This window comes from Anarrhichthys ocellatus, unplaced genomic scaffold (genome assembly GCF_004355925.1).
Source record: "Anarrhichthys ocellatus isolate YVR2014 unplaced genomic scaffold, GSC_Weel_1.0 scaffold608, whole genome shotgun sequence".
NCBI classification, from domain to species: domain Eukaryota; kingdom Metazoa; phylum Chordata; class Actinopteri; order Perciformes; family Anarhichadidae; genus Anarrhichthys; species Anarrhichthys ocellatus.
In genome coordinates this window covers 1-24933 of record NW_022280582.1, presented here as the reverse complement: position 1 = coordinate 24933, position 24933 = coordinate 1, and the positions used below count along the sequence as shown (strand labels likewise).

Here is a 24933-nt window from a genome sequence, read left to right as displayed (position 1 = left end):
ATTTCAATTTATCTGCTACAAGATGCAAAATAACTAATAAAAAAAAACTCCTTCACCGACATGACGTGTGTCAGAATGAGGGCGTACATATTTGGCATTCACCCTCCCACAACTCCATGGTTGGCTGTGTTCCTCGCTGGGCGCAGCAGGGACTCCGGGCTTCTCCAGTTATGGAGCCGCTTGTCTAACATGTATGCTACCCTGCTGCACTCCGCTCCTCTAAAAAAAGGCTTGTTGTTGAATGGCATACGTTATGTCCTACAGTCCACTAGTTTGACTTCAAAAATGCTGTATAGCAACTTGTAATAAACTTGTGTTAGAAATAAAATGTGCTTGATGCAAAAACAATAACACCAAACTTTGAAATGTCACGGTCTCCACGACATGACTACAGGCAATCTTTCTCATCTGCTCTGGTAAAACTCTGCTCCCTTCAAAAAACAAAGAATGTAAATGTCATGTTCTCAGATTAATAATGATGTTAATGACACTTCAGTCTGATGGAAGTTACCCACGATTACTTAATGATTCCAGACTCTAATTTACAGTGTGTTGTGACTTCAGAAAAGGAAGGAAAAAGAATAAATCTCAGCATGTTTTTCTTCATCTTTTCTTTACATGGCATACTTTTGTGTCCAATCTTTTGCTAGTTTGTTGTATCTGAGGAGAGAAAAGAAGAGAGTGAAGTGAGTGGATGATAAGCTCCGACACCATCAGCTACACACATTGTTCACATTGATATGAGTGGACAATAAAGCACCACTTGAGCCAGAGTGCGTACTCACTTGTCTTTGTCGTTCTTGTACATGTGTGCTATGTCTGGAACTAAGGGGTCGTCTGGGTTTGGATCACAAAGCAATGAACATATGGACAATAAAACTGGAAGGAAGAGGAATTTAAAAGATCACATTAGTTGGCATGTAGATAAAGGACGTTTAAAATGAGCCTGCCCCAGATAGATCATACTCGCAGTCTCCAGGAGTGATGACTGAGTGAGTGAGTGAATCATATTCAAAATTTTGATACTTTGGCAACATTGTTCTTTATTGTTGTTCATGTCATGCTAATGAAGCCAAAGTGATTTGATTTCATTTAAGAGATTTAAAAAGTGTGGTACAAAAAAATAAAAAATTGCACACAACATTACTACAAATAATGCAATTTGACAGAATTTGAGATAAAGTCTCAAAATCATAGTTTTACAGGTACCCTTCAAAAGGTCACTCCATCAGGTGACTTCACAGCCAATAATAATATAAAACACAGATAAGATGAAAAACTGACATGGTGCAGTAGTGTTGCAGTTATAGTTGACACACTGAGCGACTGCAGTTACCTTTAGACACCGTTAGTGCTGGAGACCACTGAGACCGTAGAATGTCCAAACAGATGCTCCCATTGCTGTTTATATTTGGGTGATAAATCTTAGTTGTAAAGGCTACCTGTAAAAAGAAACAGTGACACACATCATACAGCGTGTATGAGCAGAGAAGACGCACCACCACACAGCGGAGGAAATACAACGGTAGATGTGCATTTCAGGTCACCTGCCACCATGGCCGATAGCTTTTCCTTTTATTAATCAAAATCATTTCTTAAAAACTAATTCCTGAATTTGAACTAGTGAGGGATTAAGGTTACATGATATACTCCGTATTTCTAGTGCCTGATTCCACTCTGTTGATATTCTGAAGCGTTCTTCATGAGCTAGAAGCAACAGGTGAGGAAACAACTCGTCTTCAGACCCTGCTGTTACAGATACTGTACTAGTGTTTGCCTTGTAGCAAGAGGTTCAGTCCAAAACGTGGCTCCAGTGCTGTTTACAGTACTGACCCTGTTCTACATGACGGTACCACTGCTGAATGTAGGGAGGACAGTTGGGTGCAGAATTGCTGTCAACACAAACTAAAATTAGATCATATCATGTTTTCCTGTTACGTCCTTGTCAGGACGCTTCAGGACCAGTAGTGTTCAAAAGACATGTGGTCAAATGCACCCAGTCCACTTCTGCAAATGGTTTGAATGATCGGATCACAAAGTGTTTACACATGTAATTAGCGTTGTCCATTTGTGATCTGATAGCCCGAGACTCGTCCTAAAACCAAGTGTAAATAGGGTCTAAGTGTGGGAGAACAGTGTGCATACTCAAGACCTGCTAAGAATCGGCCTGTAGTATGGCATTGGGACACAGCGACAGTTGTAATAGTTCCGTTCAAGTGGATGGATGCATGGACAGTATGTTCTTACAGGTCCAGAATTTTCAGTTTGAGAGCATCTTTATTTGTATTTTTAACTGTGAGCGTTGCCTTGTAACCCCCTTCTATCAGCTAAATGTTGCCTAGTAATCAGAGGCTCAGGTCACGCAAGATCAAAATGACTGACATATGAACAAATTCTATTTTCTCAATTTGATGACATATGGCAGTTTTTAAGCAAGAGGTCATGCTATAGGTTTGATAATACCCTATAAGATTGTATGTTTCATAATGAATTCTGGAAGAAAAGCACCCTCTGCGCAAGTACTGGCTCAGAACAAGCGTCCATTACTATGATGAATGTAGAACTTGTCAGGTATAATCCCTTACCAAACGTATGAGACAGGAGACGTTTCCAGGACCAGAGGGCTTCCTGACTGCACAACGACTACAATAAATTTAAGAGCATGTCAGGCCGAGGCTTTGAGTAACCAACCAGCTCTTACCTTTGGTGGCTTGAATGGGTAGTCGGTGGGGAAGTGGATTGTGAGAAAGAAAACTCCTCCTTGGTAAGGACTGTCACCCTGACAAAAAGACAGAAAAAGTGTTCAGCAAGACCCAAATGACTGACAATCAGCACAGAACCGCTTTAGATTGTGGCCAGCTGGTGCCGCTTTAAGGCGTAGAGGTAATTAAAGCCCCTAGACCTAACAACTAATAAAATGACCACTATACCATGACAATAAGTAAGTGTAGGCCTTCCAAATAAAGAGGTGTAGATAATCTGTTGGTTTGTTTCCAACCTGTCTGATGAGGCTGTGTATACTTAAGAATCTGCCGATACGGCACGTATCACTATACACGGGTTAGGATTCAATACTGTCAGCAAGGAAACATGTTAGGATTTATTCAAACAACATTTAGGAAAACAGTCATAGTATAAAGAATACACCCCCATATGCAGAAAATCTGAGTTAATCTAAGTTTTCTTTTATTAATGCAATCAGAATAGCAGGATCTGCGTTTTCATTTTTCACAGTCCTGTAACCTCCAGCACTACTTTTTGTGCAATCTGAGCCACAAGTATTTGTTCATATTAGAATTAATAGTGTTTTTGAGAATCGATACGATATCACAAATCATAATACTGGGATACTCAGTGTTTAGATATTTTCTTACCCTACTGATGACAGCTCACCTTCGGAGATCCCAGTAGTTACCATAGTGATCAATTCCAGTTAAAAGCAAGCCGGCTATTTGATAACACAAGGTTAAGCTAATTTGCTAACTGGACTTCGTTACACAGCTTCCATTTGAGAATGTTTCAATTTCAAAATAATGAACATCAGCAATATTGATCCCTACTGCAGAATCTATCTGAGAGGCTAGAGATGTTTAGTTCTGTAGTCATGTGTTCAACCTGTTCTTACTCACAGGCGTCACTTTTTACATTCACTGTGCCCAACATGTCAACAGTATTGTATCTTGTCACAAATATCCTTTGTCTCCTTTATCTGACAATCTGTATTTGCTAATAATGCTTAACAAATATTAGAAAACAAACAACGTAAGTGCATTGAGCCAGAGTTATATGGGGGGATGCAAAACTACTTTACTAATGTAGCACAGTAGAGTCCGTATGAGAGGACTGAAAGCCTTAAGTGATGTTGTGATACTCACCGGACCCATTATGGTCGCCTGCCAATGAAACACTAAAAGCAATTAAGGGAGAAAAAAGGAGACACAGGAAAATATCAGCTGTACACGTCACAGACAAATGTTCATCAGCCATCATAGGCTTGTATTCATTGGCGATCGGATCATATATAGACAACTGACGGGATTAACTAACTTTCTATTAGCTTTAAGAAGTCTCTTTTCCATGGATCCGACACCCAGCACCTTATGCCTGTCAGGATCAGGCAGTATCTATTTCTTATACCTTCCTAACATTTCACCGGGGTATACCGTATATGACAGCATTTGTGTTTTGTTTGTTTTTAAAGCTGCGCAAAACTCGATTTGTCACTAAACTTACAATAGCTGGTCCACCTTAAAAGGTCAGTCCACCTTAAGTGAGACTGAGACAAAGTTGTCGATGACTTCAGGAATTGCCGCTTTCCCCCTGGACCATTCAAAATGGAACTAATCCAACTACAGCGGTATCGGATATCAGGCCAATACTGACTCAAATAGCTGGATCGGGTATGGTGACAATGGGGCCGATCTATATACTATATACATTATATACAGAAATAGTCATTCCTGTTTAAGTTTTGACCAAGTTGTTGCTGCATTTAAAAAGGTTTATACCTGAATTGTAGTTCCTGTTTATTCTGAAGATTTTTTACAGAGCTGCTGGTGCACAATGGATGTATTTGAGTTCAAAGATTCACTGACTGTGTAGTTCATTCACTTCTTTTACTAAGCGAAGAGGTCGCATCACTGCTCAAATGTACTTCAGTATGCGCCTCGGTAAATGACCGCATTACCGCTCAAAGACATTTTAGTATGTGATGCGTGAGAAATAGTGACATGAAATGTGCATGTGTAGCGTTACTCACAGTCATCGCCCACTGGTCCAGCAGAGCACTGTGCTGGAGGGTCCCTCTGCAGGTCATGCAGCTCCTGCTCAATGCAGCAGAAATAGGTAACAAAGGTTAGTTATTCGGGCACTGATTTACTTCAGTGAAAACTGAGTGGGCACCAACGGGATGTTTTCTCTTGGTATTCCTGTTGATTGAAGTTTGAGTTTCTGTAAGCGACATCCCTCTTTGTGACTAATGCCGATTATATTTATCCACACAGTTTTGTTTCTCTATTACACAAACTATTAGACTAAAGACTTCCTTTCATGTTAACCACATAAGTATTTCAAAGATAGATATCAGATAACAGCATAAACGTTGACAAAAAGTGGCTTTGACGTGTGCTCTCCACCACGATGGAAAAGGTTAATACTAAGCATTTACAAATCAAGGTAAAATATGGCAAGGTACTCCAAGGTTGTAAATATAAAAAAGTCCACTATCAATTTGTTATGTCACTAATTTACCAACATCAGCAACATCAACTGGGTAGAGGATGCACAGTGGTTTGGGTGTGGCTAAATGTATTTGCGCCATCAGCTGCATCAGTTTTCACGGTGCACCTCACCACATACACACATCCTTTCTTTACGTTTCTTCTCCTGCACATTCCCTGACAGCACTAGCTAACTAGCAGGGCTATGATAGCAATAAACTGAGCCACGGTTAGAGATGAACGGCAGTATGTGTTCACGAGTAACTTTTCTGGTCACTGCAGTACTTGTCTACCGCCACGAGGACGAGGACAAGTACAAGTAGTATGACAGGGCTGTTGTCCGGTTGCTTAGACAAGCTGGAGAACACGCAGAGTGACAGCCTCAACAACAGTGACAGACTGGCATGGAAGCAGCCAGGGTAGTTACTAAGCTAGCTAAATTACTGGCGAGCTAGCACAGAACTTTGAAGTTGTCATTGGCCGCTGTATTTGTTCTGGGAGGTGTCAGCATACAAATTATTTCCCAAAACGTTACAAAGTTAGCCAGAAGTCACTTTAATGCAGGGATAGTGTCAAACTCGTTGTTAATAAGCCATTTTGTTGAAATTAACTCTTACGTTAGCTTCTGGTGGGCCAGCTACAATTAGCTGGCAACCACAACTAGTCAGTCAGATTTACCTTCTGTATTCTTTTCAGTGCCATGTTGACTGATGCAGTTTGCTCCTGAACTCACGTCGACTCGCTCTTTAGTTGAATTTATTGCTGGCGAAGTCAACGGCTGTTGATTATTCCCTGAGACTTCGACAGCCGGGGATGCGTTTGTGTTTTTGTGAAACCTCTTTTGTTTCCGCTTCCTCCTGTTTACGGTCGCTCCTCCGAAGTGGATCATGGGAAACGTAGTTCGCGATTTGGCGTAACCGAATATATTCTTGAGAATGACTCTTGGGTTGATATAACTTCTTATAATCTCAGTTTCCGATTCGTTTAAAGCCCATTGAAGGTTTATCTATGCTGTGGTTGCAAATTATGAAATTTTAATATTAAATGAGCATGTAATAAACGATCATAAAAACAAAAAAAACATGAGGCCTAATTTTGATTTCAAAAATACTTCTCCAGTCAGTGTTGATTTAGAATACATCATACATATTGAGGAATTTTCCATTAACCTATATTTTCTCTCATTTATTATAAGTTACATGCACATCCACATGTTTAATACCTATTATGTACTTAATACAGGCCCATCTCAGAAAAGTAAGCATATTCCAAGGAAGCTGATGGAGGCTTTATTGTTTCCACAATAGCCTACTATTACATCCTAAGGTGATGATTGTTAACAGATGAAACATGGTATGGATGGAAGACAACAGCTGAAATCTAAGCTTCTTTTTTCTATTTAATTGTACTACTTTCCCCAAATAACTTGAATGCAGCATTAAACGGGCCATAATTTTTTTCAAAGTATACATGATTTGCAAAAACACCTGTAGTTTATAAGTGCAGTTGTGCTTGTCTTCCAACAGCTGGTGCAGTTTAGAACATTAGAAGTGTTTCCATGATGCCCAAAAACATACGAGTCACTCTAAGTTGATGATTTTCAGAAGCACCTATAAGAGTTGCTCTGCTGTGCTACATCCCTGTAATCTCAAACAAGAGTTTTCAGATAAGGGCCAATAACAAAAATATCCTTTCCATGATCACAAATATCCATTCATCCACCCTACACAGATCATCGGTCACATTCAAATAATTTGACCTGAGAAAAGACACATGGAGAACATCAAACTAGCAATGAGTATGGCACACGATGGACAAAGAGCAAGACCTCCTCTGCTTGGTTGCCGATGAAAGGATCCAACGAGTGTGGCATTGAAGATGATGTCACGGCAGTCCCTGTGGTGGGGACTGAGGGTGATAATCGCAGTGGAAAGCCAAACAGAGAAAAGGGACCTGGTGCCAAAGTGAGTGGGGTCGAGCCGAACCATGCCGTGGAACTGAGACATGAGGAACAAAAACAATACGATCTGACAGGGAACAGGTGGAAATGAGCCAATATACTGTTTACACTGCAAGGCTGATGTGGGAGGAGGGAACAGGTGAGCAGGTGGGTGGGGCTGTCAGGTGATGAGGAACAAGAATTTACTGCAGGTCAGGAGGGCAGGAGGGAGTGGTAGGCTCTGAGATGGCAGGAGAGTTTGCAGGGGAACGAGCAGACGGGGAGAAAATACAAAAAAGAGCTGAAAATCCCTTTGACAACTAAATTCTTCTGTAAACCTAATTGTCATTAAAAGCATTCATGTTCAATATAACACACTTAAGGATGAGTGTGTACATGTAAAATGTGCCAGGTATAAATAATCAAGCAGGACATACTTCCTCAGAAATAATTATGGTAATTCATTTTGGCACAGCCCACTAACAAGTACGTTGTATACTTGACAACTGAGCATACTCCATCTGCTTATGAAGCTCATGAGATGTGGTTGAAAGCTCCAAAAAAAGCTAGTCAGATTACATTGTGAAATAAATACTTTGGTTAAGGCTTTAGAAGACGTCCCGCCACATGCAGCTTGTTCCCAACTGTGTTTCCAGTGCAGTACTTAGCGATGCATACTGTACCTGGAGGTACAAGGGAATAAGATCTGTAATTAGGGAATATGTATAAGAGTCTGGGATCATTTATACTGCAGGTATATTATCATGAACAGATGCATATTCTAACATTACTGGGTAGAGTATGACCTACTGAGCAACAAAGCTGGACATTTGGGGGAAGGAGGTTAATGAGTTCTGTTGCACTTCATAAGTCTGTTGAGATTTGTTTCAAAATGGCCATGTACTACAAACTACATTGGACATTTCATAAATGAAAAAGTATTTTTGTAACGGTTTACTTATCAACAATTTCCACTTGCATCCAAAACTGAGCAGACCTGTTGTAAAAACCACGCCATGCCTGGTAGTTAAGTATAAAATATTTTCTGACTTCCCATTATTATCATTATTATTATTATTATTATTATTATTCCCCTTAATCTGACATCTTCACTTGTACCTAATGCATGTATCAGTGGGACTTGTACCAGTAGCTAGTATTCTGTTTTTAACGTGTTATTAACAGTTTTGAAAACAGTGTGTTAGCATTTGAAAAATATGCTGCAAATATAATGTGTTCTGCAGGTGGTGGAGTGTGAATGACAAAAGAGTTCATGGATTTTGGAACATGTGGTCGAATGAATTTTGTGTGAGAGCAATGAAAAGCGATTCAGAGTTTGGTCCACATGGACTTCTGTTTCACTGACTGTGTGAAGAGTTTTGACAATGTGACTTCAGTTTTGACTAATGCATGTTAGCAATCAAAGAAAACTGTTATCAGTCAGTTTTCCACACATCAGTTCATACTGGACTGTGGAAACGAAGGGGTGATTATTGACTTTAACAAAGATAATATGAAGAACATAGCACATTGAGGTCTGAGCCTCTATGTTCGAATGATATAATACAGACAGAAATCACGAGCCCAATCAGAGTAGTGATTGTATTCGTACATGATGTAATACAGATGTAGGCCTACAGCATAAACACAATCATTATGTTGTTATGAGCAGGAGAACGGACTGGGCAACACTTCATTCTAGTGTAAACAGAGCTGTAATCTGTTTACTGTTCCAGTATTTGTGTTTATGGGACTTTGGGCCAATAGGAGCGATATCATGAACTTTATAACAGATAAGTTTAATTGTCATTGCAATTAGAGACATGGACCCGTCTGGAAATCTTATATGACGGAGATTTTCTCAGGAGGGTTCATTTGCACTCAGATCATTTATTTCATGCATTCCGTTACTTTGTGCACAGTCGTATTTCAATCAAACAGAATGTTTGTAGCACATTTTTGGTCCGAGAGAACTCAAGAAATACTCCAGTACCCTACTGTTATCCATTGACACTGATGGTTTTATTGTAAGCAAAGGTTGTCTTTCATTCTAACAAATTTATTATTGAAGGGTCGGGAAGTCCACTCATCGAATACAATGTGTGAAGCAAAGACAAAACCAGAGGCAGACAGCTGAGAAGATTTAAACATCCCCTACAAATGATGTTCATATGCAGGTTATTTGTACTCGAGATCCTCGATCCCTCATAGCATTCAGTTCCAGTTCAGAAAGAAGTGTGACATTCGAATGGCACTTGCTATCTACAGCACACACTGCCTATGATATTCTACTGATGTAAGAGAACATCATGAAACTCACTGTTAGTGTAACAAACATTATGTTACTCTATGGTACATTCAAAAAAATAAAATAATTATAATAATCATAATAATTATAATATTAACATAACGGAGGGTTTTAGTGCACTAATCCAGGTTTGTTCATATTAAATGTCCCGGTTCAATTCAGCAGTTTAGACATATTCACATTTTATCATCTGGTTCCCTCCCACAGCACCACTGGTTTTGCTGTACACTTTCCAATACCCAAAAGCAATGGAATTGCTCTGTCATTGACTGTTATTATTTATAGGTTCACAAGCCCCCGAGTGTCAGAAGCATCATCTGAATGTGCACAAACACGATTATTACAGTTGTGTATAATTAGTCCTAGATCCTGACAAAGTTGGACTTTGCTCAGTGCTGATCTCAGCACTCTAGCTGTCGAATAAACTACAGCTAATAAAACTCACATGCTCATGCCTAAAATAACGCCTAAATATTTATATTGGTGGGGATATGGCATCACCGTTGAACCAAGATCTAATTGCTGCCTGAAATGTACTATTTGTAACTCCTAGGTAACACGATTTCAGTTAAAGAACTAAATCAATAACATATGTAGAAAACTATGTCAGTGACAATACATCGTCAAAACAAAATTGTTGGGGAAACCATCCTGTTCTAAACGATGATTGGGGGACAGGCAACAGGTGCTTGATGAATAGATGTGTCAGTATACCATTTTTCCATCTACTACACTTAAAGTTAACAATCTGTATTGAAGGAGGTTTCAATTTACCCAATCCCTTTTGAAAATAAATAAAAAATACAATTGTAGATCTTTTTTCCTTGATTCTTACTCTAATAACTGAAGTAACAATAATTATAAATGATTGATACATGCTATTGAAGACTTTTTTTCCTCATTCATCAGCGAACCTATTCTGTCCAAATGATCCAAGTGTTGACAGATCTGTTTAGGCTAATGCCTCTAAAAGGAAGGAGTCATTTGGGACAAGGTCTTGATGATTTAGGATATGATGGTGGTATACCACTGGTAAGGGATAACGCTGTTCGGCAATAACGAGCCTGAAATAGTTCAAATAGGTCTTTTGATTCAAAACTGTAAGCCCATTCGGCAAATAAATAGAAATATCTATTTCACACATAAACGCACTACACCGTACGGAAAACGCAATGAAATCAAGGCGGCTGCTGTTGCCGTGAAGGTATCTCGTGTTTTGCGACAGTAACGGAAAGTGTCGCAAACGTGTGGGAGGCTTTGGGCACTGTTTGATACGTAGTAAGGTAGCCGCCTACACTGACCTGGATATCTACAGCTGAGGGGAAGTCTGTCGGTCCCTTTTAATATCATGGATTTTAATACGACAACGCATCGTGTTTGTGCTCATCTTCAACGGATAGCCCTTCGTCCTGAAGGCGGTTGTACAGCAAGTGTGATGTCCCTCTGGTGTGCTGAATTGTGACGCGAGGAGGGGCTTGCTAAGCAGCCTAATGGACAGTATCGATGACTTAGCAATCAAAACCAGAACTGAATATCCTCTCTATGCAATTATATTGTCTCCATTCGCCCTGTCTGCTTCTCTGTTTGCTGACTGGAACTGGATATCACTCTTGAGCGTGTCGTAACATCACCTTTTCATAAAGAAAACAGTATTTACATCTCTGGAGCGAGGAAGTGGAGCTGCGTCAGGCTACCTGAACTTGATCAAGATAAGACCGGACGTTGGGTGACATTGCCTTCGTAATAAAGGTGGCAAACATATTTGTTTTTGACATTAAACAACGATGTTTGGGATTAGACGGAGACGTGACACTTGGCTTAAACGACAGCCGGCTTTTGAATAGCAACAGAGATCTCCGCCTTCATTATTACCGTGGTACCTACGTCGCCCTTCGTTTTATTTTAGAAACCGCGAGCGGAAGTTGTGCTCGGTCCTGCTGTTTTGACCCTGGTAGGAAGTGGGATGTGGCCAGGGTGTATTTATGCTTCTGTTTTAAGATATGAAAATCATTGATTTAGCGCTGCGTCGGGAGCCCTGTTTCACCACCGGACACAGCGGGGATTACGACAGTGTTGCTGTCCGTCAGTGTGGTTGTTGTTGGCGGTCGAAGACGGCGAACACGACCGAAGCTGCTGTGCTGGTTTCGTCTGGACTGGACTATTTCCATGAGGGCTTCTCAACCTCACGTCCTAACAATTTGTGTGCGGGACTGTATTTTGTGCTTACGTAATAACAGTATGTGAATCGATAGTCATATCGTTGACTTTTTTATTTTATATTTTTCTTGGACAAAGACGTATTGCCCCCCCCCTCACACACAGTTTTATATATATATATATACATTTTTTTTTTTTTTTTTGCAAATGTCAACAAGTCATCGTCAAGTGATGATGGAATCCTCTCTAGCTCTCGGAAGACTGGAGCTGACCCCCAGTTCAGGCGCTGTTGGGGTCAGCCTGACCCCGCGGCTCACCGGCGGCCACCCCGCGAAGGAGACGTGCGGTCAGCGGCCACTGGGGCCACAAGGCCCGGCTCATCTGAACGGCTGCGTCCCGCTGTCACATCAGGTGGCGGGTCACAAGTATGGAGTGGATACAGTGGGTAAGTACTTACTTCCCTGCAGTTATAACTTTTTTATTATTAAGACCTGGGTACTGAATGTTGCTTGTCCCACCTACATGCAACTGACATAACGAATTGTTTAGGTTCAGCGGACAATTCGGCCTACAAATAACCCACCAACAGTTTGGGGAGATCAATTAGCTGGAAGTGAAAGATGATATTTATGGAAGACAGGTATGAGTGCTGTCAACACGAGCAGTAAATTAGGAGATTTTGTGATATAAGTTTGGCTTGGTGAATTTTTTTCCATGCAGGACGAAGCAGCATGCCTAGCTAGGAGTTAGGATTCCTACACCTGTATTACTAATTAATCAGATTATGTTTCTCACTCTGTCTGTACTCTACTGTACAGCTATAACTACAACTTCACACGTGGTTCCCTGCACTAAATCTGATCTGAGATCATTTGTGGATTTGTAACCATGACATCCCCGTGCCCCGGTCTCCCTCTAGTCTTCACTGGCACACACTCACTCATGTACACAGGACAACTGACATTATTAAAGCCTCCATTGTGTGCTATCAGACGAGGTGCTGAGCTGAGCTGAGTGCATGTTACACTGGGCAGCTGCTGGTAGTCACAGTAGCTCTCAGATGGGTCAGTCAGTAACCTTGATGAATGACACACATTTATGTTGTGGGGCAGGCATTCTCACTGTGACCTGCAGTCAGCCAGGACAAACCTGTCTATCCACCAGTTTGTATTTGGCTGTAGTGTTCCTGTTTAACATGAGCCATTTAGATGAAGTGTGTACACCGTGTTTTCTTTGGTGTGGTGGTTCAACATTTACTTCCATTCCCTGTGTTGAATTACAGACTCACCAGGACTGTAAGCAGAAGTTTCCTGCCTGTTGTGTTTTTTTTAATGATATATATATATATATATATATATATATATATATATATATATATATATATATATGAGAATGAGTTTCAGTCTCAACTAGTAATGCTGGTAATCAGTTATAACTTCATGAGCTCCTTGTGACACCAGGGACCATAAATCAATGCACCAGGTTCAGTTAAATGCTGCATGATTTTCCTCTGTGGGTAATCAGTCAGTGTGAACACAAAATGGAGCAGAAGTAAAACGCAGTAATGTATCACCTTTGCTAGAGCTATAGTGATAAGTTCATTAATTGTTTACATGATTCACAGAAAATTAGAAATGTCTCACCATTATAATATGCGTTGTTGTATATTGGTCCCAAGAAGTAAAGGAAGGTTGCACCAATCCACCGCTTTCTCTCCCGATACCAGTTTGATACCTCAACTCTCTTTTGCCCAAATATAAAATGTGTGTACCTCACCACGGGGAACTTCCTGGAACTCTGCATTAGCAGAGTCACCTGGATCCAAATACCTCAGTTCTTCTTATTAATGCCTGTCTCCATTGTATTCGTAGATATAAAGAGTTTCCACACATTTCCTGGTTCCAGCTTCTCCAGTTTAACCAGTTTCTGTTTTTATTGTTTGCCCATAGTCAATTTTTACTTTCCCTTATACAAATTGTTGTATTTATTAGCCGTCATCAAATAACTAAAAAAGACAAAAGTTAACTGTCCCGTTTATTTATTCAGAAGGAGGTGAGATGTCTCCTCAGCTTCCACCGTCTTCAGCTCCAGAAAAAGCCGATATGTAGAAGTCTTTCTTACCACTTGTTGCTAGATTTACTAGCCCAACGAGGTATTTTACCGTCCCAGGCAATATATAAATAAATATATTTGGGGTTTGGACTAACTGTTCATCACCCCGGCCTCTCGGATGGGAATTCTTCACAGTATTGTGACATTCTATAAACTAAAAAATCAATCGATAAATTCAAACAATCATTGATTGAGTTATCAATAATGAAAACAATCATTAGCCCTAAAGCTATATTGCATAACATTTATTTGCTAGTCACTTAATTCCCCCAAATATTCCAAATGGAAAATGACATGAATAGGTATTTGCCAGGCTGGCAACCAGGCATCAACATTTGGTTGCTGTCACTGAAATAATGCTTGCCATTTTTAGCCATCTTATATTTTGAGTAATGGGACATGTATACATCTCAGCTCAAAGACGGAGGGACACTTTGCCTCCCAGGACAAATGTCCTTTGTCTTTGTCCTTCACTTTCATCTGGTTCTTTGTCAGTTGAATCACTTTGTTTGTGATGTTGGTGGGTTTGTCAGTTTACAATTATTCCAACAATTAATGAAAATGTTTTTATTTTTAGGTGCACATTTGGCTGTTTGCAGTCCTTATTTTTTTATATGTTAAAAAGTGGTTGCCCATTTCTCAAACCGGTTACATTGGTGTCTGTCTTTAATATACTCTGTCGAATATTTCGTCCTTCCACCCCCAGTGCAAGGAGAACGAGGCCTTTAAAGAAGCAGTGATACAGTAATGTGGAATGAAACAATCATTAACATAACGAGGCAAACTAACAGGCAGGGAAATGTGGAATAGACACAGTATTGAGACTGAGCCAGCAGTTCCCTAATGTCTCCAGGACAGTTTCAGAACAAGCAGTGGAATCCTGTTCAGCTTGTACTGTTGCTGACTGAAAGTGATCCTGCTTACTCCCCCCACCCTTTCTGTTCCTCCCCATAACGTCTCTGTTGGTGTGTGTAGTTAGGTCATAATGAAGTTACAGGCTCTGATGCAAGACAGAAAGGCAAAGGTGAAAGTCTGCTGTGTGACTCAGTAGTCCTCACCTGTGAGCTGCTGCATGGTGATTGTTCATGTGGAAGGCGGGGCAGGTCTTTGGAACAATTTAACCTGCATGAAGCTACAACTGTCTTCACGACTGCCGGTCAGTTCTTCACAAAGGACGGCTGGTCACTATGGTTTGAGTGTTCTGAGGTAGAGAACCAGTACCAGTCCTTTCAGAATGAGGCAAACATTTACAGTGGGTGGACATTTCAGCAAGACAATGATCCAAACACAGCCAACGAAACTCTCAATTGGTTTCAGAGAAAGAAAATAAAGCTGCTAGAATGGCCCAGACGATCACCTGACTTGAATCCAATAGAAAATCTATGGAAAGAACTAAAGATCAGAGTTCATAGAAGAGGCCCACGGAACCATCAAGACCTGAATACTGTGTGGAAGAATGGGTCAAAACCACACCTGAGCAATGCATGCAACTAGTTTCTCCATACGACGGGCTGTTTTTCCGGTGTAACCGGTAACTCCACACATGCCGTGGAGCTCTAAATGTTTGCAGAGAGAGACATCATGTTTCTGACTGTTAGAGCCAAATATGGTGTTGTAAATACAACTGTATTTCTCATGTGTTGGGTGGCGCTGTACTAACGTCCTGGGCGCAGGTATACAGTATAGGTCCTGAAATCACCGTTGTTGTCAGGTGTTTGACCCCGGAAGGGTAAAGGGTTTTGACCGCTTTACGGTAACAGTTTGAAGTGTTTCGGTAAATGCTCCGTTTAATGTCGGTTGAAAGAACGGGACTGTCTTTACGTTGTTCCACGCCGAGAAAATAAACAAACTCTCGTTCAACAAACTTGTCTGTGGATGATGTACCTAATGCGACACACATCAATTGTGACCTCCGGTCATCTAGACGTACAACCAGTGCGTCAACCAGGTCCTACCAGTACCTTACAGTAGAAGACTGGGCTTCTTTAACACGGACTATCCTAGACGGCTTTCTGAATACCAGAGTCCATGTATTTCTTTCCTGTCTACCTGCTCAGCAATCTGATTGAACTTGTGAACAAAGAGTGATTGTTTGTGAGGATGAGTTTCTCATTGACAGCTCATGGAGACCGATCTGTATTAAAGGCCTCATGCTGCTCTCTGTCTTCCTCTCTCAGAAATCACCCCATCCTTTTCTCTTCTTATTCTTAGTCCACATAGTGCTCCCTCAGAGTTCATGATTCAACATTAAACATTAACTTCAGTTGTGCAGAGCCAAGTGTTTCTGTTTGAATGCACGATGTGTTTTACATTTACAGAGATTCACTGCTCACGGACATGCAATAGATTTTGACTGTGCTTCAGTACAAGGGTTGGAAACAGAGGACCGGGTGCTTCTTGTCAGCTGTTACTTCTTATTCTTCACCGCTTGATTTTTTTAGTGGCATCTTTGTATTTGTTGCAGGCATTTTGCAGCATCCAGACGGAACAGTCCTGAAGCAGCTTCAGCCTCCACCCAGAGGTCCACGAGAGATGCAGTTTTACAGCACGGTAACAGCCTCTACAACAGTATCAACACCTGTAAAATGGTTATAGACATGACAACAAGTGTTTATATATTGACTAGCTTTATTATGTGTATTGAATAAAGTGTTACAAATCATTTTTTAAAGAATAAATCCGGTAACAATCTAGGTGAGATTAAGGTTGTAGTGATACAATATGTAACACACCTTCTGTAACTTCACCATTTCTTTAGTGCATGAGCTGTTGCCAAACAGAAAAGTCAAGCAAAGTGCTTCATTGTCCAAAATATCAATGAGAACAATGCACCTAATGCGAGAACATTTTCGTACTGTTAACTTTCTTTTCCTTTCTGTGAGTACGGGTGAGCCTTTATATTCAGCAAACACTCCTAACTTTGACTTAAACCGTGTAAACGACCAGCGGGAACATGATGAATGTGAATAAATGAGCGTGTGTTCTAGATTAGCATAATCATCGCCCCAATAATACCATACAAGTCTACACGTACCGTCCCATATGTCCTATGATGAAGTCCTGCTCTCTGAGATGCATAACGGAAAGTTTATCATTAATAACGGCGTCAGCAGAATTAAGGGATGTGCTAAAGACGAGGACAAATGAGGAGTCCTGTTAGTGTCACCTCAGCGTCGTACTGTCACTGAAGTAAACAGGAAGTGGTTTCATATGAAAACCGGCTCCCCACAGCCAGGCGTGGATGACTGCAATGGGAGAGGGTCAGATGATTTAAGATGCTCATATTAATATTGTAGTGTTACACAACAGCATCTACAGCCAATTTAAATGACTGGTGATACTGTTGGTCTACATGAATGCATATAGAAGGACATTAGGATGCGAGTCCGACAGGAGAATGTCAATATAATTATTATGACGTGTAATTTATATAGAGATTTTTAATCTCATAATTGCTTCAAAGTAATACAATCCATTAGTGACAAACATAGGATAGCAGCAGACTCATGTTACATCACTCGTAAATTGTGTTCGTACCATAAAATTCAAAACAGGAGGAACTTGATGAGTGCGGCAGGTTGTCCTAGAGAACAGCTCTGTTGGTCCCAGTGGTTCTTGCATGAGGCCCAGTGAGCGTAAATATAACCTAATGCTACACTGTGCATTGGGTGCCTCGGCTTTGGTTTATATATTACAGCTTCAGTTATATTTATGAATGATTAATCTATTATTTTCTCTTTTGAAATATATTACAGTGAAGAGGCACATCTTCAAATTCTTTGAGTTGTTCTGATCAACAGTTCAAAATCCAAATCATTTACAAAGAGCATCTTTCATATTGAAGGCATTACTGTCTGAGTTACTTCAAAACATTCAAAATAGCTGTCGATGATTTATTTTTTGTCAACCAACTAATAGACTAATCATTTCAATTCAAGTTGATCTCTCAGTTCATAGTTCAGCATCACATTGCATATGGTCAAATATCTTCACATTTCATCACGATGCTCTCACACACTGTATCCACTTGTAATTTATAGTTTGTACGCAAATATTGGGACGGACCACAGAATGCAGATCCCACTGTCCTGACTGCATTCTACTCAGATTTAATGCAGTGTGTTCACTTTTCATAAAGACAGATTTATAAAAATCACAATATATCGCCTTGCTAACTGTGGCAATATATTGAATGGATGTGAATGCATGGAGAAATGTAAATGCTTCGTTATCAGCGTAGATATCAGACATTCCACATGGGTCTATGTAATCACATGGGTCTATGTATGTGCGTGTGTGTGAGAGATTTGCTTTGGAGCTTAGTAGCACTGTCAGTCTCAGCAACTCTCAAACAAACAGGAGTGAGTCATGGTGTGTCTGCCTGTCTCTAAAAGGATCCCAACAGGGCTGGGAGTCCACTAACTGTACAACAGGTCACATTTCACACAAATGTACGTCTGTGTGTTGTACTGAACTTTGATCATGTTCATGCTGACACATTCAGATTTTTCACTTTCCATCAGAATAGTTTTTATTTTTATTAGGGTGGAAAAGAATAATTGCATTGGCGTTCTACTGAAGATCCCCCGGGTCGGTGCTGATGATGCATGAGTCCATCAGCAGATCTTTGATACCTGATTCATGACGTCATTACTCTAACTAACACAGTTCTAAAAAAGGTTCTTTCTTCTCCAACGTGAGAGGAACGAAGCCGCTTCTGTATCGATTCTAAAAACTCTGTATTGATTTTAAATTAATAGTTCACACGCAAAGATGAACTCAGTCAAAACTTTCTTTCATTTGCAAAGAGTTGTGTCCTCTCAATGTGCTGGGATGTTGGATGTTGCAGGGACTGAGATGAAGGCAGATGCAGATTCCTCTGGCAGTGTGTTCTTCATACGATGACATTCTTTCTGAAAATTAGATTTTTTTTAAATCGCTTCCAGTGTCGCAATATATTGTAACTCCTTGTGATGGATATTTTTCAGTAGCTTATGACATTTGAAACAACAATTCATTGAGTGACGCACACCGTAATGAAAATAATCACTAGTTGCAGCCCTACACTAAATATACAGTGTCCACATGTAGGTACTGTATAGTATGTTAATGTGTGTGTGTGTGTGTGTGTGTGTTAGGTGTATGCAGAGGACTGCTGTGATCCATGCCTTCTGCAGCTCCAGAACCATCTGCCCAAGTACTACGGCACCTGGTCCTCTCCTGACAGCCCCAATGGTAAGAGACTGACCTGTGTGTGTCCACCTCTCTAGAGTCCAAGTCCAGAATACATGCAGGTCAGGTGAACCGGTTTGTCCTATCGGATACTGGTATATAGCCTGACCGATACTGGATTTTTAAAGTCAATACTGATAAATGGGGGGGCAAAAATCCCAATTTTGTCCAAAACAAACAATGTTGATTTTTGTTCTGTGGGGACAAACCAGATAACTGTAGCACCAGATTTAATGGAAACACTAAAAATACTTCCTACCCAGTTTGGCGTTCCTGTCCTACAATGTCTTGTTATGTACAGCAAGCTGTTCTCATCCACTGCTCGTACTTCGACCTACGAAAAGTACTGCACCGTAATTCATATACGACCCACGTCATCGTGAGCCCCGACATGCTGGGCTGCCTCTTAGCAAGTCAGGTGACGTGGTACGAAGAGCGACAAAGTCTGTGTAGGAAGAAGTCTGGGTGGATGGCGGGGTCAAACATACACAGGACTTTCACCCAGGAGACTGCCGTTTGTGTCGTTTGTGAACCAACAGTCAACTTATTTTAATAACAGACATACTTATTTGAACCTAAACCGCAATCTTTTCTGCACCACAAGGGCTTGCACAGGGGCTCTGATCGCTCACCTAGCTGGACATTTGTAGAACGCACGAAGAGTGAAAAATAACTTCAAATTCACTCTAAGGAAAGATGGTATTGGTACAATTCCAGCTATGAAAGCCGAATACCTTGAGCTGTTAATTCTTCCTCTTCTAAGATATAAAGTCATGCAGTCAATAGTCAAAAAAGTCACATAATCATAAAAGAAACGTGTCATTAGGAATATTCTTTTTTTTAAAAAGGCCAACATCAGTCTCCTATGAACAAGCTAGCATTGCCTCCATACATCCTCACTGTTTCCAGACCTGTACCTGAAGCTGGAGGACGTGACCCGGCGCTTCGTCAAGCCGTGCATCATGGACGTGAAGCTGGGCCGGCGGAGCTACGATCCGTTCGCCTCGCAGGAGAAGCGGGAGCAGCAGATCAGGAAATACCCACTGATGGAGGAGATAGGCTTCCTGGTCCTCGGCATGAGGGTGAGTTTGACCTGCTGGTGTAGGGGATCTCTAATCCATCAATGGAATGGTCTCCGAGTGGGGTTCAGATCACATCTTTGTTTCCTTTCAGGTTGAAACTGGTTTACTGGCACTCCACTAGAACTGATCTGAACAACAACTCGGAGTAATGCAAGTGCAAATGGGATGAAAGGCACACATATGCACTGTCCTTTCCATCTTTGAGAAGTTCAAATGTAATCTTCTTCTTCTTTTTTTACAGTATTCATGGTAGTTCAATGGAGAACTACCATGAATGGTGCTTTGGGGTCTCTGTATTAATTATTATTATTTTATATTAATTAATTATTAAAACTGAATTTGAAGCTCTGTGTGCAGAATGACAAGAATATATTAATCCAAAGCTGGTGACAAAACCCTAGAACTACGGATCAGGGAGGTCTGTCACACTGCAGCCGATACGTTGCCTTCGAAAAGGTTGTTTTAAAGTTTAGATGTGTATGTTGCAACCGCTGCCGTCAGGAGGCCTTTACACACCGAAGACGTGACGAATAAACAACATGATAATGCAAAAATTCTGTCCTGCAAATATTTTTCATCACACCGGCGGTGATGCAGATTTGAGACAGTGGCAACACTTTTTTATAAAGGTTTGAATGGAGTCATACAGGCAGAGGGTCCAGAGCAGCGTCTGGAAGGCTGTCTGAGGTAAACTGTTGCTCTGAGGGAATTTGAGTTCCCTCTGGTAAAGAGTTACGCAATGTGTATGTCCAAGGCTTTTATTGTGAAAGGTAAGAAGAGAAGGCGTAGATCTGGTCTGTTCGCCTTTGTCAAGGTTGAAAGGAGTAATAAAGTTTTCCGTCTTGGTTGGGAGTATGGAGCCTCCGCCTTGATGAACATTATAAGTTTCGAATGTGTCCGTTCCGCACAACGTGATTGGTCGATGCCTTTATTCGTTAAGTACTCAAGAAAAAAAAAAACGGTTTAAAAATAAATAAATAAAAGTATGTGAAAACTAATCACACAAAATAACTGTAAGCTTAATTGTATTAATTTGCTTGTACTCCGATCACTTTTAAGCTCCATACAGTAAATGTCAACACTTGTTGCACAGATGTGCAAAACAATTTACAACTCTACCAGGGGGCACAGACAGGAAGTAAACAAAATACATTTAACAAACAGTGCAGCAGTGTAGATAAATGTATATACTACTAACACAAATCTTTAAATAAAAGCATAGTTTTCATAGCTTTATACATATCTGCTATTAACATGATAGCAGAAGTAACTGATAACACCTTTCATACGCGGCGTGATGAACAACATAAGGTGCTGTTGAACCTCCTGAAGCAGGTCAATGATTAACTATCTGAAATATGTTGACATTGTTGACTGAGCGGTACAGCCCATAATGCACACGCACACACACACAGTGGAGCATGTAAATAGCTGCTATTCATCTGTTTGTTGAATCTCTGTAGAATCCGACAGTGCAGCAGTAAACACGCCTCATGAAGAGTCAGATAGAGAAACCTTTATCGCTTCCATCAGTTTCCATTACAACTTACTGACAGCATCATCATCCGTTTTCATGCCTGCAGCAGGAAGCAAACGAATTTGCGAATTTGCATTAATTTCTACGAAGTTAATGCTGTGTTCATATTGAGGTGGAACACTGGGCGTTGAATTTGAAAGGCACGGCAGAAAAAAGAACCCATTCAAAAATAAGTTGTCAAAGTTGTTAATGGCAGCCATTGGGTGGGACAACAGTCCATAAATAGATATAATAAATATCCACATTTATCACCATGACCTTACATAAGAGGGAGGGTAACCGATGAAGGTATGGGTGAGAGTGGCTGGTATTCAGCTAATGAAATGTGTCATTTATTACTAACTGCAAGTCTTTGTGTACTGAACCCGCCGATTGATGGTTTGACCTGATCCTCAGTGTAAACCTTATGGCTGTATGTCTCCACCCTTTGTACACCGTAGCGCTCTGACTTTTGTTCATATGTTCTCTATGGATTCCTGTACAGGAGGTCAACTTCATGTTTGATGTGTGCTACAGCAGCGTGGACTGAGAAGTGACAGCGTATTACTGTAAAACATGCACATTTAAACTACTACCCTGCACACGGCCAACTTTCTCTAGCAGGAATGTATGCGGAGGGTGCTGAATTATCCCGTATTGTCTAATGTGCTGTAGTGTAAAAAGGAACTTAACTTTAGGCAGTACCAATCCACAGTTTTATATGAACAACAGATCAGATGATTATTTATAATGTTTCAAAAAGAAGTCTGGTTGTATAGAAGTCTATGAGAAAATGACTCTACTTCTCTCTTGATTTATTACCTCAGTAAACATGAGTTTATGGTCTCAATCTCTAGTTTCAAGTCTTCTTCAATAAGCAAGCAAGCAAAAAGCATGATGTTCATTTAGTAAATGATGTCCATTTAGAGTCAAACAGACCATAAAGCAGGGTACGCTTTAGGGCGGGGCTACACAGTGATTGACAGGTCGCTACCAGAGCTGTATACGGGGTCTCAACATCACTCCTCCACATTCCAAATATGGTAACTTCTGTTCACTGGTTCCAAAAAAGCCAAGATGGCAACGGCCAAACCGCCGAACTCAAGGCTTCAAAACGGCAGTCCACAAACCAATGGATGACGTCACCATGATGACGTCCTCTTCTGATAGTCTATGGTATAAAGCCACTGTACACTAGCTGCTCAGCACCAAACAGCAGACCGTTGGATACTTTGGTCATAGTTTAGTTTGTTCAGCTTCCCCCCCGGTGGCCAAAAGACAATCCAGCGCCGCTTTAACTAAAACCAGTAACGCCACAAGGTACAAATACTCCGTTACTACATTCAACATGTTACTTGACTAAAAGTGCAGTAGCACTATGAGGCAAACATACTGTTGAAGAAAGATAGAAGTCTTCTTAGAAATTAAAAAGTTGAATTCATAAACAATATTAAATGTGTGCTTTTCAAATCTCTATGAAGTAATTTAAAGTAGAAGTATCTCAAGATTGTACTTAAGTACAGTACTTCAGTAGCTCCAGTAGTTTCAGAAATGTATTTTGTGGGTGTGAATGAAGTTGTGTGTTAAAATGGGCTCAGAGGTCCAAGCTGTCCTCAGATGGTCAAAGAACAGAGATAAATCAGTAAAGTTGGGCTAAACTGTGCCCTAGAACAGGGAGTGGTGCTTTGAGTAGTTCCCATACTGTGTGTTTAGAGAGGAGACTAATTGGTGGTAATGACCTCCCTGATGGAGGAGTGATAGTGTGGGAGGAGGAGAGTCGGAGGAAGATAAGAAGAGGTGATTAAGAGGTGATTACTGCTGAGCAGAGAATCTTCCTGTGAAGCGTTTCCCTCTCTCAAGCACGCACTAGAAACGTGCCACCCTGTAATAAAGTTGCGGCTTTTATATGAACTTTTATTTGGTTGTATATTAGATCATGGATTGAGATGGGTAAATAATTATGTTGCAGATCATTTTCAATAATCTGATTGACTCCATCTAAAGTCATAATTGTATTGTCATTCTTTCATTGTGACTCTTGTGTCTGGTTATGACTTCATGCATGTGGATCACCCTAAAACGCCTGGGTCATGATCCAGCTTACTGACAGGACGCTGCACTTCTGCAGGTTGGTCCTTAAGGACAAAACAAATTGCTAAAGGACTCGAAAAAAACATCCAGACTCGAGTCATATAGTCAGCGTAGATGGAGTTTGGAGAAACAGCAGTAGTACCAGCGCGGGACTAAAGCACTGTGCTGCTGTGGACGGGGGCAGCAGCAAAATGTGTTTTTGACACTGAAAGAAAATCTAAATCTGTTTAAGTGTACGCTGATTTTGTAATACTTTTGCAGGTTTACCTTGCCGTCAGACAGCTACATGGTCTATGGTTCACACAGGGAACTGAAGCCTGTTTTCTGTGCTCCAGCTGTGTTTGGAAGGGTTAGTTCACCAAAGTCACACACTAACACAAACAAGCTCACCCGTTGAGGCAGCGGTGGACCAGCAACTCCTGTGTCCTGCGAGGTCAACTTTCAGTTAATTTCAATGGAGTCTGGTGGCTTTGACCAGTGCATAGGTGGATACAAGGTGAACCGTCCAAACAATACTCTAAATATAGTGCACACTAAGGGTCTAAAACACATTGTCCTGTCAGCGGTAGTCAGTCCCATGCTGCGGAGGCAGGTGTGAGTGCAGCTATGGACCACTAGATGGAGTCAGTGTTTCATCAGTTAGAGAGAAGCAGCACTTCAGTGGTGGTCAGCGTGCATCTCCACACATCTGTCACTGTATGCTGTGAGTTGAGAGAATAAGACTGTGCTGTGAGCAATAGGACCTGTTCCACACAATACGACACGCGTATGTATATATGAAAACCTTCATTAGCATTTTGTGCCATGTTGTTTGTCTTCTTCTAATTCAGGTGTATAAGATGTGCAGTGACACGTTTGACTCCTACAACCAGCACTACGGGAGGGGACTGGTTCAGGACTCCATTAAAGACGGTGTGTGTGTGTGTGTGTGTGTGATTTATGAGATTTAATAAGTGATCTACCACCACTGACAATAAAGTGTAGGAGGAACTTTTCCGAATAATTTAAGTATATGTAACTCTCTCCTCTTCCCTTTCCTCTTCGCTAAACTCCTCTCCTCTCCTCTTACCTTTTCTCCTACCTCCTCTCCTCTTCTCTTTCATCTTTCCTTTTGTTTCCTTTCCTGTCTTCTTTCCTTTCCTTTACTCTCCTCTTTCCTCTCTTGGTCTCTTTCATCCACCTTTCCTCTCCTCTCCCTAAACTCTTCTCCTGTACTCTTACCTTTCCTTCTCCTCCCCTCTCTTTCCCCACACCTTTCCTCCTCTCCTCTTCCCTTT

General features: G+C 40.9%; 2 protein-coding genes across 3 annotated transcripts; one reads left to right on the top strand and one right to left on the bottom strand.

Annotated features, from left to right (window-relative positions):
- Positions 1–6: 6 nt before the first annotated feature.
- On the bottom strand, positions 7–6087 carry LOC116376785 (ubiquitin-conjugating enzyme E2 D4-like). Its single transcript, XM_031838263.1, has 7 exons — positions 5898–6087; positions 4760–4823; positions 3876–3907; positions 2702–2779; positions 1337–1442; positions 786–879; positions 7–660 (listed from the first exon to the last, which is right to left on the bottom strand). The coding sequence occupies exons 1-7, from the start codon at positions 5919–5921 to the stop codon at positions 615–617; spliced, it is 444 nt and encodes a 147-aa protein (XP_031694123.1). The 5' UTR covers positions 5922–6087; the 3' UTR covers positions 7–614.
- Positions 6088–11776: 5689 nt separating this feature from the next.
- Positions 11777–24733, top strand: LOC116376784 (inositol polyphosphate multikinase-like). Of its 2 annotated transcripts, none has more exons than XM_031838261.1 (5): positions 11777–12068; positions 16200–16285; positions 18874–18970; positions 19877–20049; positions 24487–24733. In XM_031838261.1, the coding sequence occupies exons 1-5, from the start codon at positions 11831–11833 to the stop codon at positions 24604–24606; spliced, it is 714 nt and encodes a 237-aa protein (XP_031694121.1). In that variant the 5' UTR covers positions 11777–11830; the 3' UTR covers positions 24607–24733. The 2 variants fall into 2 exon arrangements, with proteins under 2 accessions (XP_031694121.1, XP_031694122.1); XM_031838262.1 differs by lacking the exon at positions 24487–24733 and adding an exon at positions 20141–22389.
- The last annotated feature ends 200 nt before the right edge of the window (positions 24734–24933 follow it).

Bases quoted from the DNA above. Each gene is read 5' to 3' on its own strand.
- LOC116376785 (XM_031838263.1), bottom strand. From the start codon at position 5,921: ATGGCACTGAAAAGAATACAGAAG. The intron at 4,824-5,897 runs GTAAATCTGACT...TGCATTGAGCAG, and splicing joins CACTGAAAAGAATACAGAAG to GAGCTGCATGACCTGCAGAG. The intron at 3,908-4,759 runs GTGAGTAACGCT...AATTGCTTTTAG, and splicing joins TGGACCAGTGGGCGATGACT to TGTTTCATTGGCAGGCGACC.
- LOC116376784 (XM_031838261.1), top strand. From the start codon at position 11,831: ATGTCAACAAGTCATCGTCAAGTGATGATGGAATCCTCTCTAGCTCTC. The intron at 16,286-18,873 runs GTAACAGCCTCT...TGTGTGTGTTAG, and splicing joins AGATGCAGTTTTACAGCACG to GTGTATGCAGAGGACTGCTG. The intron at 20,050-24,486 runs GTGAGTTTGACC...CTTCTAATTCAG, and splicing joins TCCTGGTCCTCGGCATGAGG to GTGTATAAGATGTGCAGTGA.